This window comes from Lontra canadensis, unplaced genomic scaffold (assembly GCF_010015895.1).
Source record: "Lontra canadensis isolate GAN:19392208 unplaced genomic scaffold, GSC_riverotter_1.0 scaffold4, whole genome shotgun sequence".
Classification (NCBI taxonomy): domain Eukaryota; kingdom Metazoa; phylum Chordata; class Mammalia; order Carnivora; family Mustelidae; genus Lontra; species Lontra canadensis.
Window position 1 is genome coordinate 9,271,196 of NW_022630998.1, and position 24,428 is coordinate 9,295,623.

At 40.9% G+C, this 24,428-nt stretch overlaps 1 protein-coding gene across 2 annotated transcripts in view; it reads left to right on the plus strand.

Moving 5' to 3' along the window:
* The first annotated feature begins 3,837 nt into the window (after positions 1-3,837).
* Positions 3,838-24,428, plus strand: part of EFNA5 (ephrin A5) — a 276,340-nt gene continuing 255,749 nt past the window's right edge. For both annotated transcript variants that reach the window (XM_032845306.1, XM_032845309.1), the window contains exons 1-2: positions 3,838-4,769; positions 5,138-5,267. In XM_032845306.1, coding sequence (XP_032701197.1) covers positions 4,679-4,769; positions 5,138-5,267 — 221 coding nt within the window. In that variant the 5' untranslated portion in view covers positions 3,838-4,678. The remainder of the gene's footprint in view (positions 4,770-5,137; positions 5,268-24,428) is intronic.

The following is a 24,428-nucleotide window of genomic DNA, read 5'->3' on the forward strand; positions in this document are numbered from 1 at the left end:
GGGGCACCTGGGTGTCTCTGCCTTTGGCTCAGGTCAGGATCCCTGGGTCCTGCTCTGTAGGGAGTCGTCTTCTCTTTCTCCCTTTGCCCCTCCCTACCTCATGCTCTCTCTCAAATAGATAAAATCTTTAAAAAAATGCATAAATTAAAAAAGAAAAATCTCCCTAGGTGACTCTAATTTTTAGCCAACGTTAGAACACCAACCTAGATAGTTCAAAGGCCCCAAAATAACGAACAAGTAAGTAAACAAACAAATACTCCCATCCCTATTTGTACGTTGAGGCATAACAATTATTACTTGCCACTTGTTTTAAAACCACCAGTGCATTTGGTTGCCTTTAAACCCAAACATTTGTAGATAGCAGTTAAGCCCTTCTACAGTCCATTCTTACTGGACTTTTCAGGTCTTAGCTCCCCACAGCCCTGTTCAAATCTTGTTAACTTAGAACCTTCGAACACTCCCTACCTTTTTACTCCTGTTTTTAGCTTGCTGTTTTCTTTCTTTCATAGGCCAACCTCATTCTATACTTAGAAGAACACTGTTTACAAAGGCCAGCTTAAGGGTCATTGACTCCATGACATTGGAGTAATCAGAATATAGTTATTTTATATAATGCTGATTTGTATAAACTCAAATCACTTAAATATTTTCCTGAAAAGACAAAGTCATTCTCTAGTGATGTGAACGGTTAATAATAACTCTTGAAATTCTCTATGTATCTATCATATTTCTTAGTTACTCCAATATCAATAATTACTTAGGTGTATCATCCCAGAAGGACGCATTTGATTTAGGTTTATAAATTATTTCACATAGACATTTGAGTGATGTTTTGAAAGAGTTGCAAGTTCTACTGTCTTATTCCAACTCCCTGATTCATTTTAAGGAAGATCATCATGTATGATTTTTTTTTCTGCTTAAAATTGGACTTTCAGCAAATTAGACTTTAAGCAAATTAGAGATATTGAAAATGTTAGGACATCTATATTCTTTTGATATGTTGAATTTTCACATTTGAAGTATGAGTTTCAAATAGGAAATAAGTGGATATAATTTCTTTTTCTTTATTCCTTTGGCTTTGACACCACAGGAAGCCAGCTTGCTAACTCCCTGATATCTGATATTTCCCTGACTGAAAAGACTTTCTGATGAGGATCAGCATTTTCCCCATGACAGGAGTGTGAATTCTCTTCTTCCTAAAGATATACATGTCCCTTAAAAGAGTCCAGAATAATTTCCTGCAAAACTGCCTCAGTCATCTGAGCACTTATTAGAGCTACTATCAGAAAGGCTGAGGGAAGAAATGCGTCATCCTGCAAAGGAAAAAAAGCAAATGTACCCTAGAATAGGCCAAGAACTTGAACATCAGCAAGATTACAGACCAGGGGGTGAAAGTAAATCAAGTTTTAAATAAAAATTTAGTTTCAAAAATAACTGCTTATCCTTTAGTTCCCTGGCTTAAGTTTTCCAACTTTCTCACTGCTGGAATTTTGTGAACTATACAAATATAGACAAGTATTCTGAATTTACTTTTTTTTTTTTAAATTAGGAAGGTGGTTGCTTTGTTGGGATGGTCTGTCATGGAGTCTGTAATTACACAGATTGCAATTTACACCTAGTCGCAAATAGAGGAGTTACTCTCCTAGGACAATTTCAGGATCTCTTCAGGCAGGAAATTTTTCTGTAACTGAGGAACGGCTCAACTTTTAGGCAAGAGCTCATTACGTCCAGGTAATCCCATGCCCATGCCGTTGTGAGCTGTTCCCTTTCCCTCAAGTCTTTATTGATCTTGACCCCAGGTTCTCCATCGAACTCAATCCCGGCTGAGCTGCAGGCAATACCCCCGCTGGGTGCGGACTTCAGGCCCACCACTGGAGGGCGTCTGGACGCTTCTAAACAATTCTGAAGCGTCTGGAAAAGTCTGAGCTAGAAAACTGTAAAGCGCAGGAGGGAGAACGTGGTATTTGATTTTATTGGGCTAATAAGTAAAGGGGAAACAGGAAGGTTTGGGAGCAAAACCAAACCCCTTTCTTTCTTGGGATCAGCGCTTCCCACCGGGGCAGCCACCTCCCTAAAGGGCAGGAGAGAATAATATCATGAAGGCCCGAGCCCTCTGAGCTCCACAAGGGCGAGTCTCTAGAGGGGTTGGTGCCCCACAACGCCGGGCTCCTGGCTAGCTTCCCGGGCGCTGGAGGACGCGGGACGCGTCCCAAGGCGCTCGGGCCGTCTTGCTGTCAGGCGATCGTGCTTCCGTGGCGCCGGGGGCCAAGGCGCTGCAACCCGCTGGAGAAGTCCGGTACGCGAGGCCTTTTCAAATAATAAAGGAAGTCCTGTCCGGACCTCCGATTCTTCCCGCAGCGGGTTCGTTGAAAGCATCTTATCCTTTGGGGAGTGGACAGCCAACCAGCCTCGGCTGGCTGAAATGTAAAAGGTGTAAGGTATTTCTTATGGGCTCCTCGGCCGCATTCATTTCCTTCCTGCTGAAGGATCGCGCTGAATTGTAATGACTTTACACTGTGATTTTCTCAATTAAAAAATGTGTTTCAGAGCATCACTTTAAAGAAGAGTCTTGCTTCCTGCTCAGGAACCTTTTAAGTCCCTGGTAGGAAGAGGAGAGTTGAAAGGCGCATGATAGACGCTCAGGTTTCCAAGATAACCCAGCGCCGGGCAATGCGCGTCGGGAACAGCGCAGAGATTTACAAGAACACGTATTCACTGAGGCTCCCTGCCAGCCTGTCTGCGGGGACTTCAAGTCACCTGCAGGGCCTGGGAGACAGATTTCGGCTTGCTGGCTGCAGGATGGGAACCGGTTCCTGTGTAATTGAAAAAACCCACTCTCAGGTAAAAAGATGTCAAATCACTCCTCAGCCCAGACGAAATTCAGCATCCAAAGGGTTACGTGCGGCTGCTGCGTTCGGGCGGAGGAGAGGGCGCCTCGGCACTCCCAGTAATTCAATTAGTCAGGTTTCTGGAAGGTGGGGCCGAGAAGGGGGGGGGTAGGACGCGTGGGGAAGGGAGGAGATTCAGAAAACGCCTCTTTCTCGTGGAACAGACCAATCCTGTTGGAGTGAAGAGAGAGGAAAAAACCCCGACCTGTAAGCAAACAGCAGGCCGTTCACTGACTGGCTGCTCCAGCCACCCACCCCACCCCCCGCTTTCCAAGTAAACTGCACGGGGAGGGGAAAAAAAAAAAAAAAAAAAAAAAAAAAAGCAGCCCACATGACCCGGGCCGCGGCGGCAGCAGCGCAGGCTGGGTGCGGGCTGGCGGCGCCTCCCCCTGCGAGGTCCGGAGCTCACACCCGCGCTCGCGCCGCCCGCCTGCCCCGCGCCCGGCGCTACACGCCCCAGCGCCCCCCCACCACGGCCGCGCCGCCCACGTCCACGTTCACGCGCGCGGCCTTGCGCTCCGGTGCGGCGGCGGCGGCGGCGGCGGCGGCTGCTGCTGGGTCGCTGTTGCTGTCGGCTTTACACGCAGGTCATTAACGAGGGGGCGTGCCCGAGGAGATTTTTCCCATAAAGCATTTTCTCTCTCTCTCTTTTTTTTTCCTCTTTCGCAAAACTGACTTTTACCTCTTTCCACTTCTCGCCAGTCATTTCAATCCCTCCTGGGCTGCTCGTGCTGCTGCCGCTGCCGCTGCACTCAAGTTTATTTTCCCGCCTGGCAAAGGCTTTAGGATTCGGTTGGTGCTTTTCACCTCTTGTTGCTGCTGTGCCCAAGGAGGGAAAGAGGAGCAGCTGCAGGAGGATCAGGAAGGTTTTCTGATGTAGTCATCCGGGAGGTGCCACTCGCTCCTGCGCTCTCTCGCTCGCTCTCCTCCTCCTCCTTCTCTCTCTCCCCCCCCCCCCTTTTCCCATTTCAAACTGATTGATGCATCTCTACAAGTTGCCGGGCTTGGGGCCGGACCCGTTGGAGTCGCAGGAACACTTCTGAGCGCGCACCCAAGGCTCTTGGCACCGCGTCTGGGGGCTCAGTGTTGCTCCCGAAAGGGGATCGGAGACTGACATCAGCCCGTCCAGGAGTTGGAGGGATTCATTTAAAAGTGATTGTTTTCCCTCTCGCTCTCCAGCCTAACAGTTGGGTTGGCGTCGTCCTGCAGGTTTGGGCATCCCAGCTCCGCCTCGCTGGCTGGTTCGTAACCTCTGCTCTTCATTCACTCTGGTGCACCCACACCCGGCCAAGGAAAGCACGCGCGAGAAATCCCGGAGGCTCCGACAGCGCCTGGGGTGTAGTCTCCCGCCGCCGCAGTCCGACTCCGCCGGGGGACCTGCCGGAAGACACGAAGAGCCAAACTTTTCTTTGAGGTTCGCAAGGCAAGACCGCTCCTCGCCCGCTGAGCTGCCGCTTAAGCAGTTCCAGGACGCCGGCGGGGCTGGGTTTGTGGCCCCGGATCCCCACCCTTCTCGGCACACCGCCCCGAACTCGCAGCACCTACGACTCCTCCGAGATTTCCAGTGGTCTCCCGGTTAAGGCACAGAGGAGACGCGGGAAGGGGGTCCTCATACTCCGGGGCCACAGGCGCGAAGCCCTCCATCCACACGGAGACCTCCTCCTGCAGTTTCTCACCGGCCGCTAAAGTAACTTGGAGCGAAGCGGGGCGCACTGCGAGGGCCCTGGGCAGCGGCGGAGCCGTGCGCAGCCCGCAGCGCCGACGCTGAGCCGGGCCCGGCGGGCCAGTGTATGTCTCCCCGCGGCCGCGGCGCGCAACTCCCGGTGACTGTGCAGCGTGCGCCGCCGCCTGCCCCGACCCGCGGTGCCGCCGCCCGGCCCGGTGCGCACCTCCTTCTCCCGGGGTGACCGGCCTGCCGCCGCCGCTCGAGACACAGCTTGGCACCCCTTCCCCCGCCCTCGCCGCCGCCACCACACACGCATGCTTCTCTCCATCTTGTGATTCCTTTTTTCCTCCTGAACCCTCCAGTGGGGGTGCGAGTTTGTCTTGCCCCCTCCCCCCCACCGTCTCCTCTTCTCGTTCTCCTTCCCCTCCCCAGCTTGGTGTGCGCCTCTTTCTTTTCTCGCCACTCTTCATTCTTATTTATTCATATTTATTTGGCTCCTGCTCTCTTTCTCCCCTTCCCTCCCTCCCTCCGGATCCCTGCTCTTTCCCGGGAGCGGCTTGTCGGGGGCTCCGCCGCTGGCCAGGCGTGATGTTGCACGTGGAGATGTTGACGCTGGTGTTTCTGGTGCTTTGGATGTGTGTGTTCAGCCAGGACCCAGGCTCCAAGGCCGTCGCCGACCGCTACGCCGTCTACTGGAACAGCAGCAACCCCAGGTAAGGCAATAGGGGGAGCGGAGAGCTGGGTATACTCGGGCCTCGGCACCCTGCGGAAGGAGCGGCAGTGGCGGCGGGGACCAGCGCGCACCAGCCGCCGGCGGCGCGCACCCTCGGAGCCTGCGTCGTCAGGGCGCTGATGGCTTTCGAGGCGCCCACGGGAAGCGCTCCTGTCGCGCCTCTCTTTGTTAAGCTGCCTCAGAGAGGCCGGGAGTCCCTGGGAGTCCCCGGGGCAGCCCAGATCCGCTGCCTCTGCGGAGCGCGGGGAGACTCGGAAAAGGCGGGAGCTGGGGAATCGAGACTTATCCGCTTCCTCACCAGGGCAAGCCGGCCAGCATCTCGATCCCAGCGTAGCGCTTGGGCACTGGGAGTCCTGGGTGCGCGCCACCAAGAGTTCCCGCCTGGAACGTGGGTGCGCAGGGACTGCAGGGAGAACGTGCCAAACATCCCAAAAGTTTATTTTAATTTTTTTTTTATTTTTATTTTTTTTTAAATTTTCTTCCCTTTTCTCGGTGCGTTCAGAGTGCACGGGCAGGGGGAAGCGAGGGGGGCTGGGAAGCGGAAGCTTTAGGCTCTTATTTTCCTTTTAAACTGCGAGGCAATCATCCGGCCCCGGCCCAGTCTCGGCCCGGCGCGCCTGGCAGGGGAGAGGATTCTCCCACCTCCTTGCCCCCCGTGGGCTCTAGGTGCCAGAAAGTTTGATCTAATGCCGGGTTACGTCATGTGTGCGGAGCGAGCTGCTGGAGTTGGCCGAGCCGGGAGGTGGGAGCCCTTAGTCCACGGCCTGGTGGTGTGAAGCCGGAGGAACACGCGCAATTACCTGGAACAGTTTTGTGGGCGTCCCCGAAGCCCGCCGGGTACGCGGAAGGCTAGAGATGGGCGCCTGGGGCCGCCCTAGCGCGCCTGCTGGACTCTGGCCACCCGCAGACGTCCCTTGCTCAGGGATTCTGGAAGTGGGGAGGAGTGAGGGTTGTCCAGCTTGTCTGCCGAACCCCTCCGGATCCAGAGCAGCTCCGAGCCCTACTTTCTCCCCCGCCTGTGGGCAGTGGTCGGCCCCGCTGGGCCCATAATGCTCTGCCACTCTGGGACCTCCGCCAGCTTCCAGGTGCTGGCTGGTTTCGGTGCCTGCCTAAGAAGGAAAAAGCATCAATTATACCTAAAATCCCAGGTTTTTCTCTGGGCTGGAGTGGAAGTTGGGAGGAGAGAGGCGGGAGGCCGAGGGCATAGTTGGTGCGCGCCCAGGGTGTATGGGAGAGAGGGGGCTGGCGGGCGCCTCCAGTTCTTCCTACCTCCGGGTGGCCGTGTCCACCGGCTTCCCGCCTTCCCCCCTGAATTCAAGCTTAGAAGGGATTCCCCTCTTGAAGTAATGTCAGCTTAGATGAAGATGGGCAGATTTCCCCACAAGCGGTCGACCGGTTGAGGAGAAGAAAGTCTCCCCGCCCCTCCATCCCAACCCTGCCCTGCTACTCCAGGACAGATAGTTACACCCAGGTAGCCCAAATCCTAAATTGCACCGCCTGGCAGAACTGGAGACATCCCTGAACGTTTGGTTTAAAAAAAAAAAAAAAAAAATTGTCTTCTGAAGGTGGGTGGTGGGATGGGAAGCTATTTCTTTGACATGCCACTTACCACTATTAGGAAAAGAAAGAGAAGCCATCCCGCTAGAGGAGATGCCTTTTATTAAAGCTGACAAGACAAATAGAGCAAGCTTTCCAGTTGTGATGGTGTTAAAAGCAAGGCTCATTATGTTGGTTGGTTTTATTCCCCCCTGGGCTTTATTAAACAGCATATACGAAATAGAGAATTTCTGTTTCTAAAGTTTAGCGCCCTATTAAATAAAACAACAGTGAAACTGGTTAGCTGAATGTGGGGCATTTTGTGCTTAGTCGTCTTTTCCTTCCCACTCCAAACTTCACAGTGTGATCTTTTCCTCGTTTTAATTTACTTGGATACTTGGGTGTTCCAGTCATCCTAGGTTAAAACAGAAAGAGTCAGCAACACCCCACTCACCCCTCCTTCTTAACCTGTCAAGCTAGTCTGAGTTAGTTTGAGGACATGTTATCTTAGGTTATCTCTGTTTTATGCTTTTGATACTGTTGTTTGGATTGAGATTAGCACATTGATTTTTGTCACAGGTCATGTTTTTTAATAGATTTGCCCTGCCTGTAGAAAACTGTGCTCAGGGTGCCATGGTGGCTTTGAACCTGCCCAAAGTTAATCTGTAGAATTTTAAAATACCAAGGGTATCCTCAAGCCTGTATTCTAATTCGAGGCTTGTGGAAATACCTTTTTATTTGATCATTATCATTTTGATTATGTTGAGAAGAAAGGATAATGTACCCCTCTCCCAAGAGATTCAGTTCTAACTTTAGTATTCTTAGGGGTTTGTGGGTGCATTTATCTTCATATGTTGTCACAGTAAAACTTACTTTAAGAAATAACTGTAGAAGTAGGGACTGGTAGGTAGATTTATCTCTGAAATGTTGAAGAAGATTTTTGGGGGGGGGGGATGTATTAAGAAAATCCAGCTTGTATGTAATTTAAAAGCAGCCAATGCAAAATAACTAGTTTAGAAATAAACACAGTTTATCTCAAAAGATAGTGAAGAAACATTTTAGAGAATTTTCAAGTTTTATAAATTCAATGTTTTACATTTTATTTTTAATAATAATATTATCATTTTGTAAAGTAAGCTAACCATGCCTTCTGGTTTTATATAAGTCCTATTTTTTTTTTTTTTTTTAGGACTTGCTAAACTAATAAGATCAGAAGACTTAATCTTTTGGAAAAAAGTTGAAAACTTTCATTGCAACTTAAACAGATCAAAATTTTTTTTCTTAGATAAGATAAGGTCACTTAAGCTCCTAATAAGGGATTCTGTGTCAAAATGAAGTAAATATGTTTTAGTTTATACTAATGGAGTTGAATTTGAAATTATGTTTAAATATAATTAGAATTAAGTATTATATCTTGATCTCATGGTTTAAAGACCTTATATTGTAACTTGTGTAGTCCTAGGAGTTTATTGTTTTCATTACTGACTCTACCATTAGCATCCATAGATCTAGAGTAACAGAGGAAAAAATACTAAATTTATTTGCTATCAGAATCTGTCGTCCTACGTATTTGCTTCTAGAAAGTGGATATTCAACTTTCAAATGCTGGGAACTTTTTAGTTGCTAGTATTTATTGGGTGGTGGGCCAAAAAACCAATTTTATGTTTTGAATTGGCACAAATCTCTGAAATAGGAACCGAGAAATATCAATCTGAATAGAAGTATATGATAACATTTGCCTAAATGCATCTTCCATATTTTAAAAATTTGGGAAGTTGTCTGGATTTCACTTAAATATAGTAATAGAGTGATCCTTTCAATGTTAGGCTGAATTCTGAACCAGCACTAAGTAACTTTGAGTAATGAATATCTAAGTCAAAGAGAATATAGTTATTTGTCTTTAATTTCTTAAAGAATGTAAAAAGTTTTTGAATAACTTTTAAAGAGACTTTCTGTAATAAAACTTTATTTACATTCTCCCATAGCAGCTACACTTACAAAGATAGAGATGACTCAATATAAGAATATGCCTCATAATCTAAAGCATGCTATAAATGGTTTGGTGCTTCCAATGAGAATATTCTTTTAAATATTGTGTGTATATTGAAAAGTTCTTGGTTCCTTTTGACCAGCTGCCAAAATGATGATAGGGGTAATTAGACATGTTTCCTACTAGTTGGCATTAACGGAATAGTAAAATAATACGGAGGCAAATACCACCAGCATACTTTAAGAATATTGATTCTCAATGCTTTGCTTCTGTTATGTTCTGAGTATCACCAATTTAAAGTGTTACGTTCTGATGAGAAAAAAAAAATGTCTCTATAATTCACCCAGAGTATATACTAAATTTTAACATAATCATATGTTTTCTTTGGACTTTTAAAACTCTTGTAGGGACTTGTAAATTAAACATTTCATGTTAGAGTAGCAGATAATTGACACCATTTAGTTTTGTTAACATGTAATCTTGGAGTTGTGAAAGTGATATGAATTCTAGGTCAGTACTCCCAAACCTTTGTGGCTTTACAGATCATGTGTATGTGGCTAAGTAGAGAGAGGTAGTAACTTTTTTTGCCTTGATCATAATTCCTTGGGTATTTTTTCCTTTCAAAATAAACTTGTTTTATTTTTTAAACTCAGAGTCATCAATATTTTATTATGCATATACTGGTATTCTAGCTCTGCCTTTTCCACTGACAAAGGAAATCGGTTTGATTTAAATCTAAGAATTTTTTTTGAGGAAAGATGGAAAGTTGAACCTGGTTTGGAATTAATTTTATCACCAAACTTGTACGGGTATAAATTTATCTTTGAAATTTTAAATGTTTTAAATAATATCTTATATGTTAGAAACCTAAAAGTTCCTCAAATAAAAAACATTATTTAGAATTTTTTTAACTTTATCAACTCTGAGCCTCAGTGTAAATGCATTAGATATAATTAGGTAATTTTATTATTTTGATCTTTATATCAGAATTTATGTAGACATCCGGATAAAAATAAAGCAGTGTGCCAGAGATTTATATCTCCTGTTTTTACCCTAATACATTTGCTGGAGACCTGAAGTGAATCCTTCCCACCCCTACCCCCCCACTCCCTTTTTTTTACTTTACAAATTGCTATAAGGGAAAAACGCTTCTTGCTTTCGGCCACTTTTCCCTAAAAGTTTGAAAAGAAAAATGAGTTACTGAGATGTTTGTTCCATCCATTTTATGCATTATATGTTCATAATAAGCTCTCAGAAATAGTCAACTGTCTTTTTTTTTTTTTTTTTTTTTTAGGTGACTAGAACATCAGTGCTATTTGAGGTACACTTGGCTATACAGTCTAATTTGGCATTTCCAGCATGAGACCAAGGTCAATAAACTCCCTGTGATTAAAAGAATCAGAGAGAGCCTTCATTTGTTCATGGCTCCCTGTTAGTTGGTTTTAGTGGTATTAATTAAACCATTGGCTCACTGAAGGAATATCTTGTTGCCATGTGTGTTCTGGCTGATAATCGATAGCGCGAGAGGCTTCCACCTTTGAAGGCTGAGGATCAGGTTTGGAAGGAACACTTAGTTATTTGGGGGCAAATTATAACCTCGTGAATTTCTTGCCATTTAATCTTGCAAGATGCCTTCTGAGCAGGCATTACATTGCATTCTGTCCACTGGCCTGATTTCCTGTTGGGTAGGGACAGATAAAGATGAGCGCCTTCTCTTCTCCCCTGTTGCTATGAACCAAGCAAGCTACCAGCTTCATGCTGGGCCAAGAAAATGAATGAATACAATTAGTCCTTCAGGAGTCCTGGCCTTCCGCAAGCTTGGTAGAAGAATATGCTAAAAGAATGTACCTTTGAGGAAGAGAATACATTAAAATACAAAGTGGAACAAAACTAAGAAAATGTTAAGAACAGAATTTTACGTGTGGGCAGCATTTATCTATTGTTTAGTGGGTTTTCTCCCACTATAAATCATTTGCTTTAATAGTTTTTTATTAAAAAAGATGCCACTTAACCCTTTTCATTTGTGTATTTGTTTTGAATAACTTCCAGTAGCAATGAGGATTTTAAAAGTTACATTTTACTTTTTGTAAGGAACCAGTCTATGTTGCTGGTTCCATATTCTCAATGTTCTTTTTAGAAATAGTATGCAAATTGTTAAAATAGCAGATCTGATTAGAATCTTCATGTTGGAAAGGAAGCCTGTGTGTCCCTAAGTACCGTGTGGAAGGCCCTGCCCACTTACCCAGGATATTCAGACAATCAGTCTTCCGAACTGAGAAAAAAATTGCCTTTTGATCATTTGTGATGGATAACACCTTCATATTCAGGTATAAAAACCTCAAAGAGGAGTATAAGAAATGAGGTATTAATATTCACTTTTAGTGATTTGTCTTATGCTGGTTGTCTTAGACAGCTAAACATCAATAAATTACTGTCTCTTTTAAGGGCCTGATTTATATTATTAGATTTATATTTTCGTTTGCTTCTGAACCTATATTCTGACCTGTTTTGTAGAAAAGTTTCTTGTGATTAATTTGAAATTCTAGTGTTTATGAATGGGATATTACTCATAACCAGGAGGACTATTTCCTCTTAAATCTGTCTGCGTTTAGGTCTTTAAACTTAAGTCAGTTGTAAACAAGAGGGCACAAAAACAATAGAACTGCTTAGTTTAAAATTCAAAAGAAATAAGGTGGGTTTTTTGGTACTATAACTATTACACATAGTTTGATTATAAATGGAAATAGTTCCCTGTATTTTAGTATTCTTGATAATCTCTACTCCTTGTCACACTTGGAAAGATTTATTATAAACTACTGAAATCTGTTACTATTTTGGAATGTGAAATGGATGTGGATATAAACTCTTGGTTTTGAGGCTTTTGAGTATAGTTTTCAAAGCAGCCATAGATTTCAATAAACACATTACTTTAAAATAGTGAAAACTCCTACTTCAGTTAGCTAGTTGCTGAGAGACAGTAGTGTACCACAGTCACAGGTTACCTGAGCTTTCATTCAGGTAGAATTCTATCATTTCCAATAAGGAAAAATAAACCTTTGTCATCTTTAGAAACATCCTTCATACAATTGACAGTTGACAGGTTGAAGAAAATGTTACTGTCAGGTCTTATTTTCCAGTCAAGTGAGAAATAAAAATAGTTTTGAGTGATTTTTAAGAAAACCTATTTAAAAATTATTTCAAAATGTAGGGGAATGCTTTTAATATTTATAATGTATGTCATAGAATTAATCTGCTATTTGCTTCAGGGAAGGTCAGCAAAGTGCAATTCAAGGAGGGACTCTGACAGTTAAGTTTCTAGGCTGTTTACTTCAAAAAAAGTCCAATACAGTTGTGTTTATAATAGGATATCACTGGATATTTTATGATGGCTTTCTTTAAGAGATACAGAGAACATTTGTAGTATTCCTGTTATTGCTTATCAAGTGACCTGTTTTCCATGAGTGATGATCATGATTTGGCTATGACATGGGAATTTTGGTCATGTGATATCTGTAGGTTTACATATTGGACAATTATATTATTGGCACACAAAGATTAGAACTTTTTTTAAAAATTGCTATTCATAATTTTAAATAACTGCACAGTGTAACATATAGGTTTCCGTGTGGAAATGTGTAAAGACGTGCTTGGAGATTGGGGGGAAGATGACTAAGTTTTTCTCCCCAATTTAGAAAAGCTAGGTTTTTGGCTTTCTGTTAAATCAGCGTGTTTTTTTTTTTTTTTTTTTTTTTTAGAAGCAGCCATCTTGTTTTAAGACCGATTTTATTTCTTTCATGAAAATGGTCCGGAAATGAATATGGACGATAGGAAGGACTGAACCACTTTATAATAATTTTGGCAGGGCTCTATATTTAAAGCTCTCTCAAATTATTTGTGAGTTCATTAAAATGCTATCTTCTTGTATTTAGTTGAAAAAAAGGATGTTTTAATTAATAATGATATATTTTAAACTTGGGCATATTTTAATGTTAAATGTTGGGCTATACCATGTTTACATACGTATTTTTCTTTTGTAGCTTATAATACGTTGTTAATTTCAAAGTAGTATGTTAATAGCTCTTATGGTCACCCCCCTTTACACACACCAAATCCTGATTTCTTTTTTTTGGATTGTTCTAAGCAGTCCTTTTTATGTCAACCAATATTTTTTCCCCCCAAATCGCTCAGCGGTACCTCTCTAGTAAGAGGTGATGATAAAAGTATAGGTATCTTTAAAAATGAAACATTTGGGGTGCCTTCAGAAACATTATATGAAATCAGAGCCTTTTTGTCCCTGAAATATAGGCTTTCGTTCTCTCATTACTAAACCATTCTTGTGGGTTCTTATAGGAAATAGAGAAAATTATACTGGCAATGAATTCATATTTGTTATTAAAAATTATGAGAATATACCAACTGAATCTGCTGTATTTTCCACCACGTTTTGTATTTTTGGATCCATTTGGAAGAGCATGTGGCCTAGTAAAGTTTACCAAAAATTTATACTAAACTTCTTGCTACTGCATCTGTTTGATGATGTCTGGGAACATTATTCCCATGAACTGCAGTAAAAACAGAACTTCCTTAAGATTAATTTCAAAGTAACCTGACTCAGTCAGCCTGATTAAACTGGGCACAGATTGAAAACTACTTATGTCACAGATTGCTTCAGTTCATTAGAAGTAGGATTTTGGGTGATTGCTGATGCAATACAAAGGTGATAAATAAAATGCATGTTTTAAGAAATGGCATACATCTCCTAGAGTCCTTATTGAAATCCAGGTATGAGTTGATAGTTTTTGTACTGCAAAGCTTCCCTCTGATATCCATCATCCATCCATTTTTTTGTTTTTTGACTGGCTGATGGAGAGGACTGGAATAACTGAGTGTCCAAAGTGACCTTTTTGTTTTAAACGGACTAACAAATACTTTCGCTTTTTCTTGTTGCTTCTAAGCTGTCAGAGGGTCCATTCTGAGTCTTATTAGTGACTTATTTATGTATGTAGAGGCCATAGCTAACAACTAGCTCTTGCTTCATATTGTGAAAATGCATTTTAGGAAAGTATTTTGTCATACTAAAATGCACTTTTATGGCTCGAATAAAATCAAGGCATGGCCTATTTTGGCTGGATAATTATAGCGCAAATTGTGATCTGGATTTTGATGGTGGTAGACCTGATACTTGATGTTGCGTGTTCCACAGACACCCACGGGACATATGACTTTGTCACATTTACCGAAATTTAATAATGTAAGGGAGGGGCTTAACCTCTTGGTTAGGTGTTTTATTGTACTTAATTTTATGGAAACAAATGGGAATGGAAAGAAAAGGAAGACTAATTCTAAATATGGGGAAGTGATCCTTCATGTTTAACAATTAGGTTAAACAAAGTGGGAGCAAATGAGCCTCGTTCCCCTTCTATTGTTTCAGGGCAAGAAAATATGGACAGATGTCGGAATGTGGAAGCTGTGACCTCTGACCCACACAGCATGGCCGCTGCCAAGACACACAAGTGTCCTGAGCCACCATAGTAGCAAGATGCTTTTTTGAAGTGACTGACACTTTTAGATGGAGAACCTGAAACTGATTCTGTAGCTGTTTGCAGGTCTCTGAAGTATCAGTCTTTTTAGCTTCACTTTTAAGTTCCTCACCTTACCTTTTATGAAAAATGTTTCTTTGTTTGGCTCAGACAGAGCTTTTGTGACTTCTGGATGGGTTCTGTATTCCTGTAGCCACTATCAATCTTTGCCTCCCAATAAATTCATTCGTCGGGTTGGGATAATGGAGGAGGCTCAGATGTATGGCTCTGCTGCACCAAAGCGTTTGTCGGCTTTATTTAACTAATATATATATTTTAAAGACAGATGAAAGCACTGGTTTTATTAAAGGCCTTTTCTTTTCGTTTCTATCCTGCAATCTTGCCAATAACCCTTGGGTTCAGACAGACCATTAATGTTTTAGATACTGTGGCATTCAGTGTTTTCTTCATATATTTGTTTACTGTTACTGCTTCAATAAACTTTTATGCCTATTTCAGTAGTTTTCTGGCGGGGGCTCCATTTATTAAAATTTAGTGACCCAGCACTAAGAGGGGTACAGTTCAAATCGTGGGGCTTCTGACAGGGTTTTGTGTCAAACTAGAGAAAATAATAGGGAAATGAAAGCTGCCAAAATGTGTCTCCCAATTACTAATTAATCAGGCGAGAAAGGACCTCAGTGACAGATCTGGTGTCCGCCATGACAGCAACTCGGGGGGATGCTTTATTTTAAATACTGTATAAAACAAATTAAAGTAAGCCTCTGGGAGTGGAGCACCCAGATATTTGATTTCACAAGTGCTAATTTAATTCCGTGAAAAGCAAAGCAAAAAGTAAAATTTGAAACTGAATCTTTGTACTCTTCACTGGTAGTATCAAAACAAAGCTAAAGAGTATTTCCCTTATGAATAAACAATGCCTTTATTCTTATTAATATTTTAGCACAGATACAGTAGTATTCTTGGTTTTAGTATTGATAGAGCATTTTAAACCTACTTTATTGTCAATAGATACTCAGGGAAAAATTCAAGATTTTCCCATCATATGCTTGTCATCAGTATTTTGAGAATTACTGTAACTGAAGAACAAACCTTTTTTCCTTCCCTGCAAATATATGTTTTTGCTGTCCCAGAGGTTCCCTTCTCTTCTGGCAATGTTCCCACTATGGTTGCTGGACCCATAATTAAATGCCTCTTATTATTGTATTTTTTCCATAGCATTTACAACATAAAAAGAGAAGGGTCTTATATGGAACTATAGCTGTCAGGGGAACAATGAAAACTAATTACACACTCAGCTATCACCATTGTCAACTATACTCTTGGGAAAACAAAAACATGACAAAGTGTGTGTGTTGGGAGGGGTATGTATAAATATATAGGATATTCCATATGAATATATACGAATGGGGTCAGATGTATCAGATGACTTCACTTGAAACTCTGGGTTCCTGGAAACAAAACAAAAAAGCATAAAAAACCATCTGATTCAGTTACTTAATAAGAAACAAAGAGATTCTTTACTGAGGAGGGAGTCCTTACTTTAGTGTCTCTCCCTTTATTATATGGACTGAGAGAACCAGCAGTAATTTTGACTCTGAATGTCTCATTATTTTGAGTTTTACTTTGGAATGGGCTTGTTATGGATACATCTGTAGATGTCAGTAATGTGTCTGATTATTTCTTAACACTTACCTCTTTTACAAATTGTTACTTCCTAGTTCTAGATTTTTGTGTTGATATCTGGTGATTTGAGAACTAATTACCTAGTTTGTTTATGATGTAGATCTCTCTATCACAGTCTTTCCTTTTGGATGGCTTTGGCCATTTCACTGTTTCTGGGCCTATGTGATTGGGAGGTGGATTTGAGAAAGAAAATAAAACTAAAAAATGACATCTCTGAAACTTAGAGCAGCTTTGGTGTGAGATTTGGTAAGAAAAGACTTTGAGGCTATTGAATAACATGAGGTTTTGGAATCAATTTTGGATTTCAATCATCCGTGCCATCCCTGTTCTCTGGTACTACGTGGAATTAGGACTTGGTCCTATATAATGTTTTCCATTACTTTCTTGATTCCTTGGGTGAATTCTCTGTAGTATACTTAAAACCAAAGCCAAATGGGTGACTTTAGAAATTATATATTGATTTTAACTTACTTTTCCAAAGTTTTCACATTAAAGCACTATTATAGCTAATATCTAAGTATAGTAATATATTCCTGTATTGAATATCTAAAAGTTAAAATTGATAAAATATCAATTGAGTGATATGTACAAGCACTGGGAGGCACACAGCAGCTTCAGAGAGGAAGAGAGCATCTGTACCCTGAGGGAACTTGCAGTTTTGTGCAATTACAACAGTTTTATACACAGAATAGATAGTGCTATAAGAAATGTTCACATATGGATTTATTCAGCAAATATTTATTGAGTGTCCACTGTGGGCCCAGTATTGTTCTTGTACTAGAGATATCCCAGTAAACGGTATAAACAGCATCCCTGCATGAAGCATTCGGTTAGCAATTTCTAGATCACTGCTTCTCACAGTCTAATTGCATGCAGATCCTCTGGAGGTCTTGCTGAAATACAGATTTTAATTCAGTGGATCTGGGGCAGGGCCCTGCCAGTGCGCATTTCAAACAAGCTCCAGGTAATATGAGGCATTTGGCCTGTGCACCACAGTTTGGGCAGCAAGTTTCCAGATAAGTCAGTGGGGAGAGAGATTACTTCAGGCTCCTCACCTAGGATTCTTGGTTATATTTGCCCTGAACTTCCTATATATAGGAAGTTACTATATAGAACTTACTGTACAGTTCTTTAGTTTCCAAAATGGCTTAGTATTTGCACAAGGGAAAGTGATTTGTCCTAAGACCTAGTAGTCTTCATTTTTAGCCACTTCCCCCAACTCTCAGATAAAATAGCTTTTCCTAAGGAGGTTTATGCGTCATTAAAAATCCGCCATGAACCAAAGTAATAGGCCAGGGATTTTGTTGTAAGTTTTACTTAGTCAAATTCTACTGGGGTGAAAATATTGCCTTGGTCCAAAAAGTTTTAGGAGGGTCCTGTCATAAATGTCTCGGGATATTTATTTGCAAACCCTCCCCAGATGTATTTTATGTGGCAATGCCAGAATTACACCTTAGAAACAGATTTTTAATACTTTCCCTTTGAAATTGGAATGCTTAAATAAACCCAAAATGTTCGTTTTACATATAGCAGAGAAGATGACTAATAGTGTGTCTGCTCGCACTGGCTGGGTTGGTTGTGAGTGGCTCTTACGGGAGCCTACGCTTCCAATGGAGTTATAAAAGACTTTCATTCCTGCTTTAAAAGTCTCTGATTCTAGTGTCCTTTGTGGGAAATCTTTGTTCCTCCACAGTCCAGGTAATATAAAGTCTGTAAATACGCTTCCACTTTTTTTCACAGTCTATATATCATTTGATTTGCAGAACAAATATCATGGGATGCTTGTATTAAGAAGTGAAGGATGGAACTAGTTAAATTCAGATTACTCTGCCTCTTTACCCTTTCTGTTCTTCACTCTGTGTGTATAAATACGGTATTACTAATCTCCTAAGTGAACTTGAAAGTCTTTGAAAGCATCACTGAGTTGACTTACTTAACCAAAATTACCTTTCTGGAATGATTATAAAAAGAAAGATGGAGCTGTTTGTACTGTAAATCAGCTATATTTTAATAAAAACAACAAAAAAAAAAGAGGGAAAGGATGGTGAGCCTTCTTAAATCAAGTATCCTTTTATTTTTATAACAGTTTTTACCAACATTTTTTATAATTATCAAACAGAAGCAAATCTTTTCATTTTTAAATCCTTGATAAAATGGATTTAATTAAAACACTGGGTAGCATTTTATAAGAACTATGACTCTTATTAAGAATAGTAAATAAAGATGTTACTGGTTTTTTTTTTTCTTTTTTTAGGTTTATTCTTATGCTCACCATGGTGTATTATAGGTAAGCATTCTGAGATAATGACTTTGAGATGGCATCTGCTTAGTTTCTAGTTTTATGATTCTCACCAATACAGGTATTTGAGAATCTTCTGTGACTATGTGTGAACTTATGTGGTTCCTAAAAGCGAAGTATAGTATGTGCTTAGAAGATTATTACATTTAGAGATAGGATATCGTCATTGATTAAAATGTAAAGTCATTTGCATATCTCTAAAGAATGGTTTTGTTCCAAATGAGTGGATATACCTAAGATTTGTGATCAGCTCCGTGCTCAGGTGAAGCAGAAGATGCTGACTAGTTCTAATTATTGTGCGTTGACCTTCATTTAAGAAAAAAGGGGGGGGTGCCTGGGTGGCTCAGTGGGTTAAAGCCTCTGCTTTCAGCTCTGGTCATGATCCCAGGGTTCTGGGATCGAGCCCCACATCGGGCTCTCTGCCTGTCGGGGAGCCTGTTTCCTCCTCTCTCTCTCTCTCTCTCTCTGCCTGCCTCTCTTCCTACTTGTGATCTCTGTCAAATAAATGGATAAAATCTTTTAAAAAAAAAAGAAAAAAGGGGGAAATAAATACATTAAATAGTTTTTATTTAACTCAAAGTAATTAACAGCGGTTTGTCATCAGATTAATAGGTCATAATCAAGTCCTTAGGAACACTGATATGTGTACATTTATAGACTGTTCTGGCTGCGTAAAATAAAAACTTTTTTTCTTTTGAGTTTTTATAATAGCGGCTGTTGCGAATACAGCTTTAAATGGGTTTGGATGGTGGTGTATATAGGCAAGAGCTCAGAATGAGATATTTAAACACCTACCATCAGAATAGATTTTTTTTAGTTGTCTTTGTAAACATTTTGTTGGTTGTACTTCAGATCTGGTTAAATTTCAGCTCTAGTTGGTTGCTCAGAATGCCATTCATAGTGATGAAGCTAAGCCTTGGTTCCTTCACCCTAGTAATAAATAAATGGGCATAAAAAAAATAATGTCTCCCTCAGATTTGTAAAAATTCAAAGGAAAGTACATCTGTGACGGACTTTGAAAATGGAGTTATAAAAGCTAGAGATGGAAGAGGTCAGCTCACTTTGTCCTGGTTCATTTTTTAAATTCTGTGCATTCTTGTATGCTGCATAGAAAACACAAATAAAAACTTGATTTCAGCGCGTCGTGGAAGAATTGACCATTTTAAAGACAGGTTGAGTTGTATTTTATGTTTTAGGCTTTATTTTCTGATTTCTACAAGGGTAATAATGTGCAAATAATGACACGCAAGAGGCAAGTCTACCAGGCCCTTTTTACCCCAGAAAGGAATTTTGGATCTCCTTTGTTAACGTTGGTCAAGTTTATTTTTGGTGTCCCTTCGTCTCCTCTCTGTCTCTTCCATGTTGCTTCTTCTTGAGTTTTAAAACCCTAATATTCTGCTTTGGACTTCACAGGTATAATGAGATATCTCCATCTCAAAGGAGAAATTAATGAATACCGACACCCTCTTGGAGAATGCTTGTATTTCCAATGAGGAGCTTGTTGAAACAAATCAATTCCTGTCTGGGGCTGTTCCTTACAGGCAGCCCGGCTGTCCCTGGGATCCTTGGATTCTTCTGAATCCTGCTGGCAGAAGAACAGGGTTTAGCCTCTTGACGCCTCTGTGCTTAAAAAACTCCTCTTATCGACTGCTTTTAAACTTAGTACATATTAATTATACACGCATTGATGTTAGGAACATAAATAGATCATAACAGCATCTAGCTGAGAAAGGAAACAGAATTTGTCAAGGAACACATATTTTAATGCATTGAAACCTGAGTAACCCATTACTGTCAAAGCGCCACTTTTCTGTAGAATTGTCTGGTGGTTATTCAAAACAGGTTTTACTTCATATGTTTATAGTTATTTAGGAGAATAGCAAATGTGCCTGTTACTTGTTTTAAAATTGCAATCATATACTTACACGATTATTTTGTAATGTTGTTTTACTCCTGAAGGTATAAACCTCACTTATGCCTAAACAACAAAATAATAATTTATAAGGAAAATTATCAATGATCCTATGTGTTGTACCCAGAAATTTAGTGACAGCTGAGGGCAGCACTTGGCAAGTAGCAATAAAAGTGATGATATTGAATAAGAAATTACTTGAAAGAACACTGATAACTGTGCACACTGATTTTCCTTTAAAGATCAGTGTTCTGATATTTAAAATTGCTGTGCTCACTAGAATGCTAGACTGACCTTTGTTACTCTCAGATCATTTTATAGAAAAGCGGATTTCTTTTGTCCTCCCTACATTGGAAGTTAAATTTATCAAGGGAATGAGCTTGCTGTGTGTTTATTTCAAGTGTAAAACTTTGTAATTTTGTGTTACTTGGATTCAGTGTCTGATGAATGATTAATGGTTACAATCCCTCTCTTGTTCCAGGCTTCCTTTCTTGGCAAAAGGGTACTCAAGAAGTTTAAATTTTGATGACTTACTTATTGACACTTTGTATTATTGAAAAACTAATTCCTTATAGTCTTATATCCTGGTTCAAAAATATCAGCCAGAGACTTCCTCTCAGCTAGGCTGACTCAGTATAGTCTTTCCACGAGAGCATGCTGATTGATCACATTTGAGTGTATAGCAATCCAGGAATTCCTTAAGATGTTGAAATGATTGAATTGAGTTGCATTTTAATTATTTAGTTTTTTATTAATATAGTATGTAATGTAGCAAAGATTAGAGCTGAGCTTATTCCAGTGCATTTGATGAATTTAGACAAACATAATTGAACAAGCCAATCCTAGTATACCTAACCTTTTACCTCATATTTTTTTGGAGGAGGGATGATTTGAATTCTCTTTATTCTTTTTGTGAAATGCGAAATTATGTCAGTGTATTTTACATGCTTAGACTATAGACAATGGTGATGACTTGTTATTTGAATGAAATAATGAGCATTATGATTGGTTAGAGCAGACAACTATGAATTTCTTTCCTCAGGTATCTAACTGGAATGTAGGAATTTTATATGGCCTTAATCATTTTAATAAAATTTCCCCACTATCACTTTAGGTTACTTGTATTACAATTGAATTTTTTTTTTAAATTAAGCTGACTAGGCAAATATAAAGCTGTTTACAGTTAAATAATTCTATTTTTAATTAAGTGAGTGTGTCTACATTTATCTCAACAAAAGGCAGTGTAAATCCACGGGCAAACTCCATTGTGATATAGTATCACAGACAAATAGCCACTCCCCCTACCCATCTCCCACCTGCCATTCTGTAGTCAGCCACTCTCACTCGTGGGGAGACTGACTTTTTTTTTTTTTTTTTCCAGTTACTGTTTTCAAAACCAAGAACCAGCATTCCCAATATTACCCAGATAGCAGACACATGTACTTATTCTATGTAAATATCATACGGTATCTACCATAGCATACTTGTAGTTCACAGTGTTTGAGAACCACAACTTCATTTTAGGACACACTTGGATTGGTAGTATACAAAAGATCTCGTTTGGCAGTCAGTCAAGGAATACGGACTAACCGGCGCGGGTCCTTGCACAACCACTCCAGGCAGGGTAAGCAAATATTGGCAAGCTTTGGGTGGTTGATAGGATCAGACCCCTGCTCACAAGATATACAGGGGTCACATTAAGTGGATTTGCACTTCAGCCAGATATGGAGTTTTAAGACCATGGTAATCAGTGTTGGAAGACGATTGGTTTTTCTTGTTATAAATTGCTAATTAGTATTGAAAGTTTAACCTGTTTTGTGGAACAGCCTCCCTTATTTTCTCTGAGAAAGTGGTTTGGACAGTAATCTATTTACTCTGTCTCTACCCACGGCACTACCCCTTCCCCCGTGTTAAAGTAAAACCTAGAAACCTCCGGGGACCCCCCCACTGTTGAGTTCTGCTTGGAAGGAGCTTTAAAACGGTGGCTCCAAACTGAAGTAAATATTGACTGGGTCTGGGGCTGAGGCCTGTTCAAAGCCTCCCATTGTTCCTCCTTAGTCAGCACCCCAGAGCCAGGCTCAAGTGCGCATGTGTTAGGAGGAGAAGAAAGGCTGCGGAGGGAAATTAAGCGGGCCCACAGCTGAACTCGTAAATGCGCACCCTATGGAGGAAAGGGAAGCCGACTACAAAGCCAGCAGGAGCTTATGCTGGGTTACAGAGAATCTGAGAGACTGAAGTGCAGAAACACTTTCTGCCTTGTCTGTTTCGGAGAAGTTTAAAGTACGTGAAGCTCTTTGTCTTGGTGGGTCCATCATCCCAGCTCTGAGTGAAACCTACCTGCCAGTGATGCTGTCTTCTCAAGGGCAAATGAAATGTCACATTCTGGTGGACTTGGAAGAAGGATGACGGGGTAAACCTGGATTCCAGAAGAATCCTTTTCCCTCCCTGATACCTGTTCTGAGGCTTCTGTCAACCTTTCCTCCTTCAGCTGTCATGTCAGATTACACACTCTCTTGGGTCTCTAAGTGCTTCAGCATCCCCGGGGTATCAGATGGGTGAGGCAGAACCATATGCCATCTGAAATGAAAGTTCTGAAGTTCCGAAGAGGGGATGTTCTTATGACGTGAAAATTTTTTACTTTTTTTTTTTTTTTTTGAAAAAGGAAAATTAAATCATTTAAATAGGAACAGATTCCCTTGTTTAACGTGGAGTACTTTGAGTAAAAGCTGCCTGTATTTTTACCATTTAATTCAAGAACCCAAACAAACAGCTGGCTGACTTATGTTTTAGTGAAAACCACCCCAGTACATTTACTAACTGGATAAGTAAACATCCTTAAAAAGAAATCCTCATGTGTCCTGACTGCAAAGTGATTTTTAATAAATATACAGTAAAACCAGCAGTGTATTTGAATTGTTATTCATTTTGACTGATACTGTAAGCACCCCTTCGTCCTAAATGCCTGGTCTTCTGTGATAGTTGATGTGAACATGTCAGTGCTAAAGACCACATGCAGGCAAATGCCAAGACAATTAGAAAAATTCATTAGTTGTCAAGGCAGTGATCAAAATGTTCTGCTTCGCTCAGGCTACTAATAATGAACAACAAAACAAATAACGTCGCAATAAAGCATGGAATGCTGTGGACACAGAGAAAGCTCATCTGTTCAGGGGTAAAAGGAATTACTTCCTAAAAGAATAATTTAGTCTTTGCATGGTGGTTTTGATTTTAATAGAGATGGGGAGAAGTGATAGAAGAATATTACAGAGATTTGTAGCAACTGGGATTGAAGACCTGCTGGTATAACCATGTGCATGGATTTGGGGGAGACCCTGAAAGTAGTTTATTCAGAGGGAAGGGGATCTGGTGAAAGTGTCTGAGGCAGAAAGTGGGTTAGCCATATTGCTGTGTGTCACTGTGAGGCTGTGTTTCTAATATCAAGGGGTAGAGTCGTTCCGATGAATTGCTCTTTATAGTGGATGAGGTAACAGGGTTCTCAGATGTATTGTAATTGTTCTGCCCTGTTGTGTATCTTAGTCACGGTTTAATTGCTTTGTAAATAGTACTGAATACTGGAAATGCTTATGTTCTTCAAATTAGGCTTGTTTTATAAGTGGTTAGATGGTAAGGTGGTAAAAACCAGGACAGTTTTAATATTTCCAGACAGAACTTGGGGGTGCTCTACTGTATCTGAATTATTTCACTGATCTATGGACTGAGCAGTTGTTTTCAAACTTCGTTTTTAACCAAAAAAAAGGGTCATGAAAATCATTAGCAGAAACCCATTATGTAAAACCAAAAAAAAAAAAAAAAAAGGAGAAACCACCCAACAAACATCAGGTTATATTTAGGGAAGTTCAGGATTTGGGGCTCTGCCCACCTGTCTTCCCAAGCTTCTGAGAGCCTGTGAGGACCCCGAAATGGCTCTTTGAGTCAGATTTTCCACATCCCTAAGCAGCACCTTAGTGGCTGTTCAGAGATGAGTAGGAGGGATTCACTTTTGCTTTTATAGGCCACAGAAGCCTTGGTGTGCCATTTTAGAAATGGAAGCCTTCCTGAATAACTTCCATTTATTGAGCATTTATTGTATTCCGTTACAGACTTCCCATTCATTATCGTTTATTCAATCCTGACAGCAGCGTTTATGAGGGAGGTATTATAATGACCGTTGTTTTACAGAT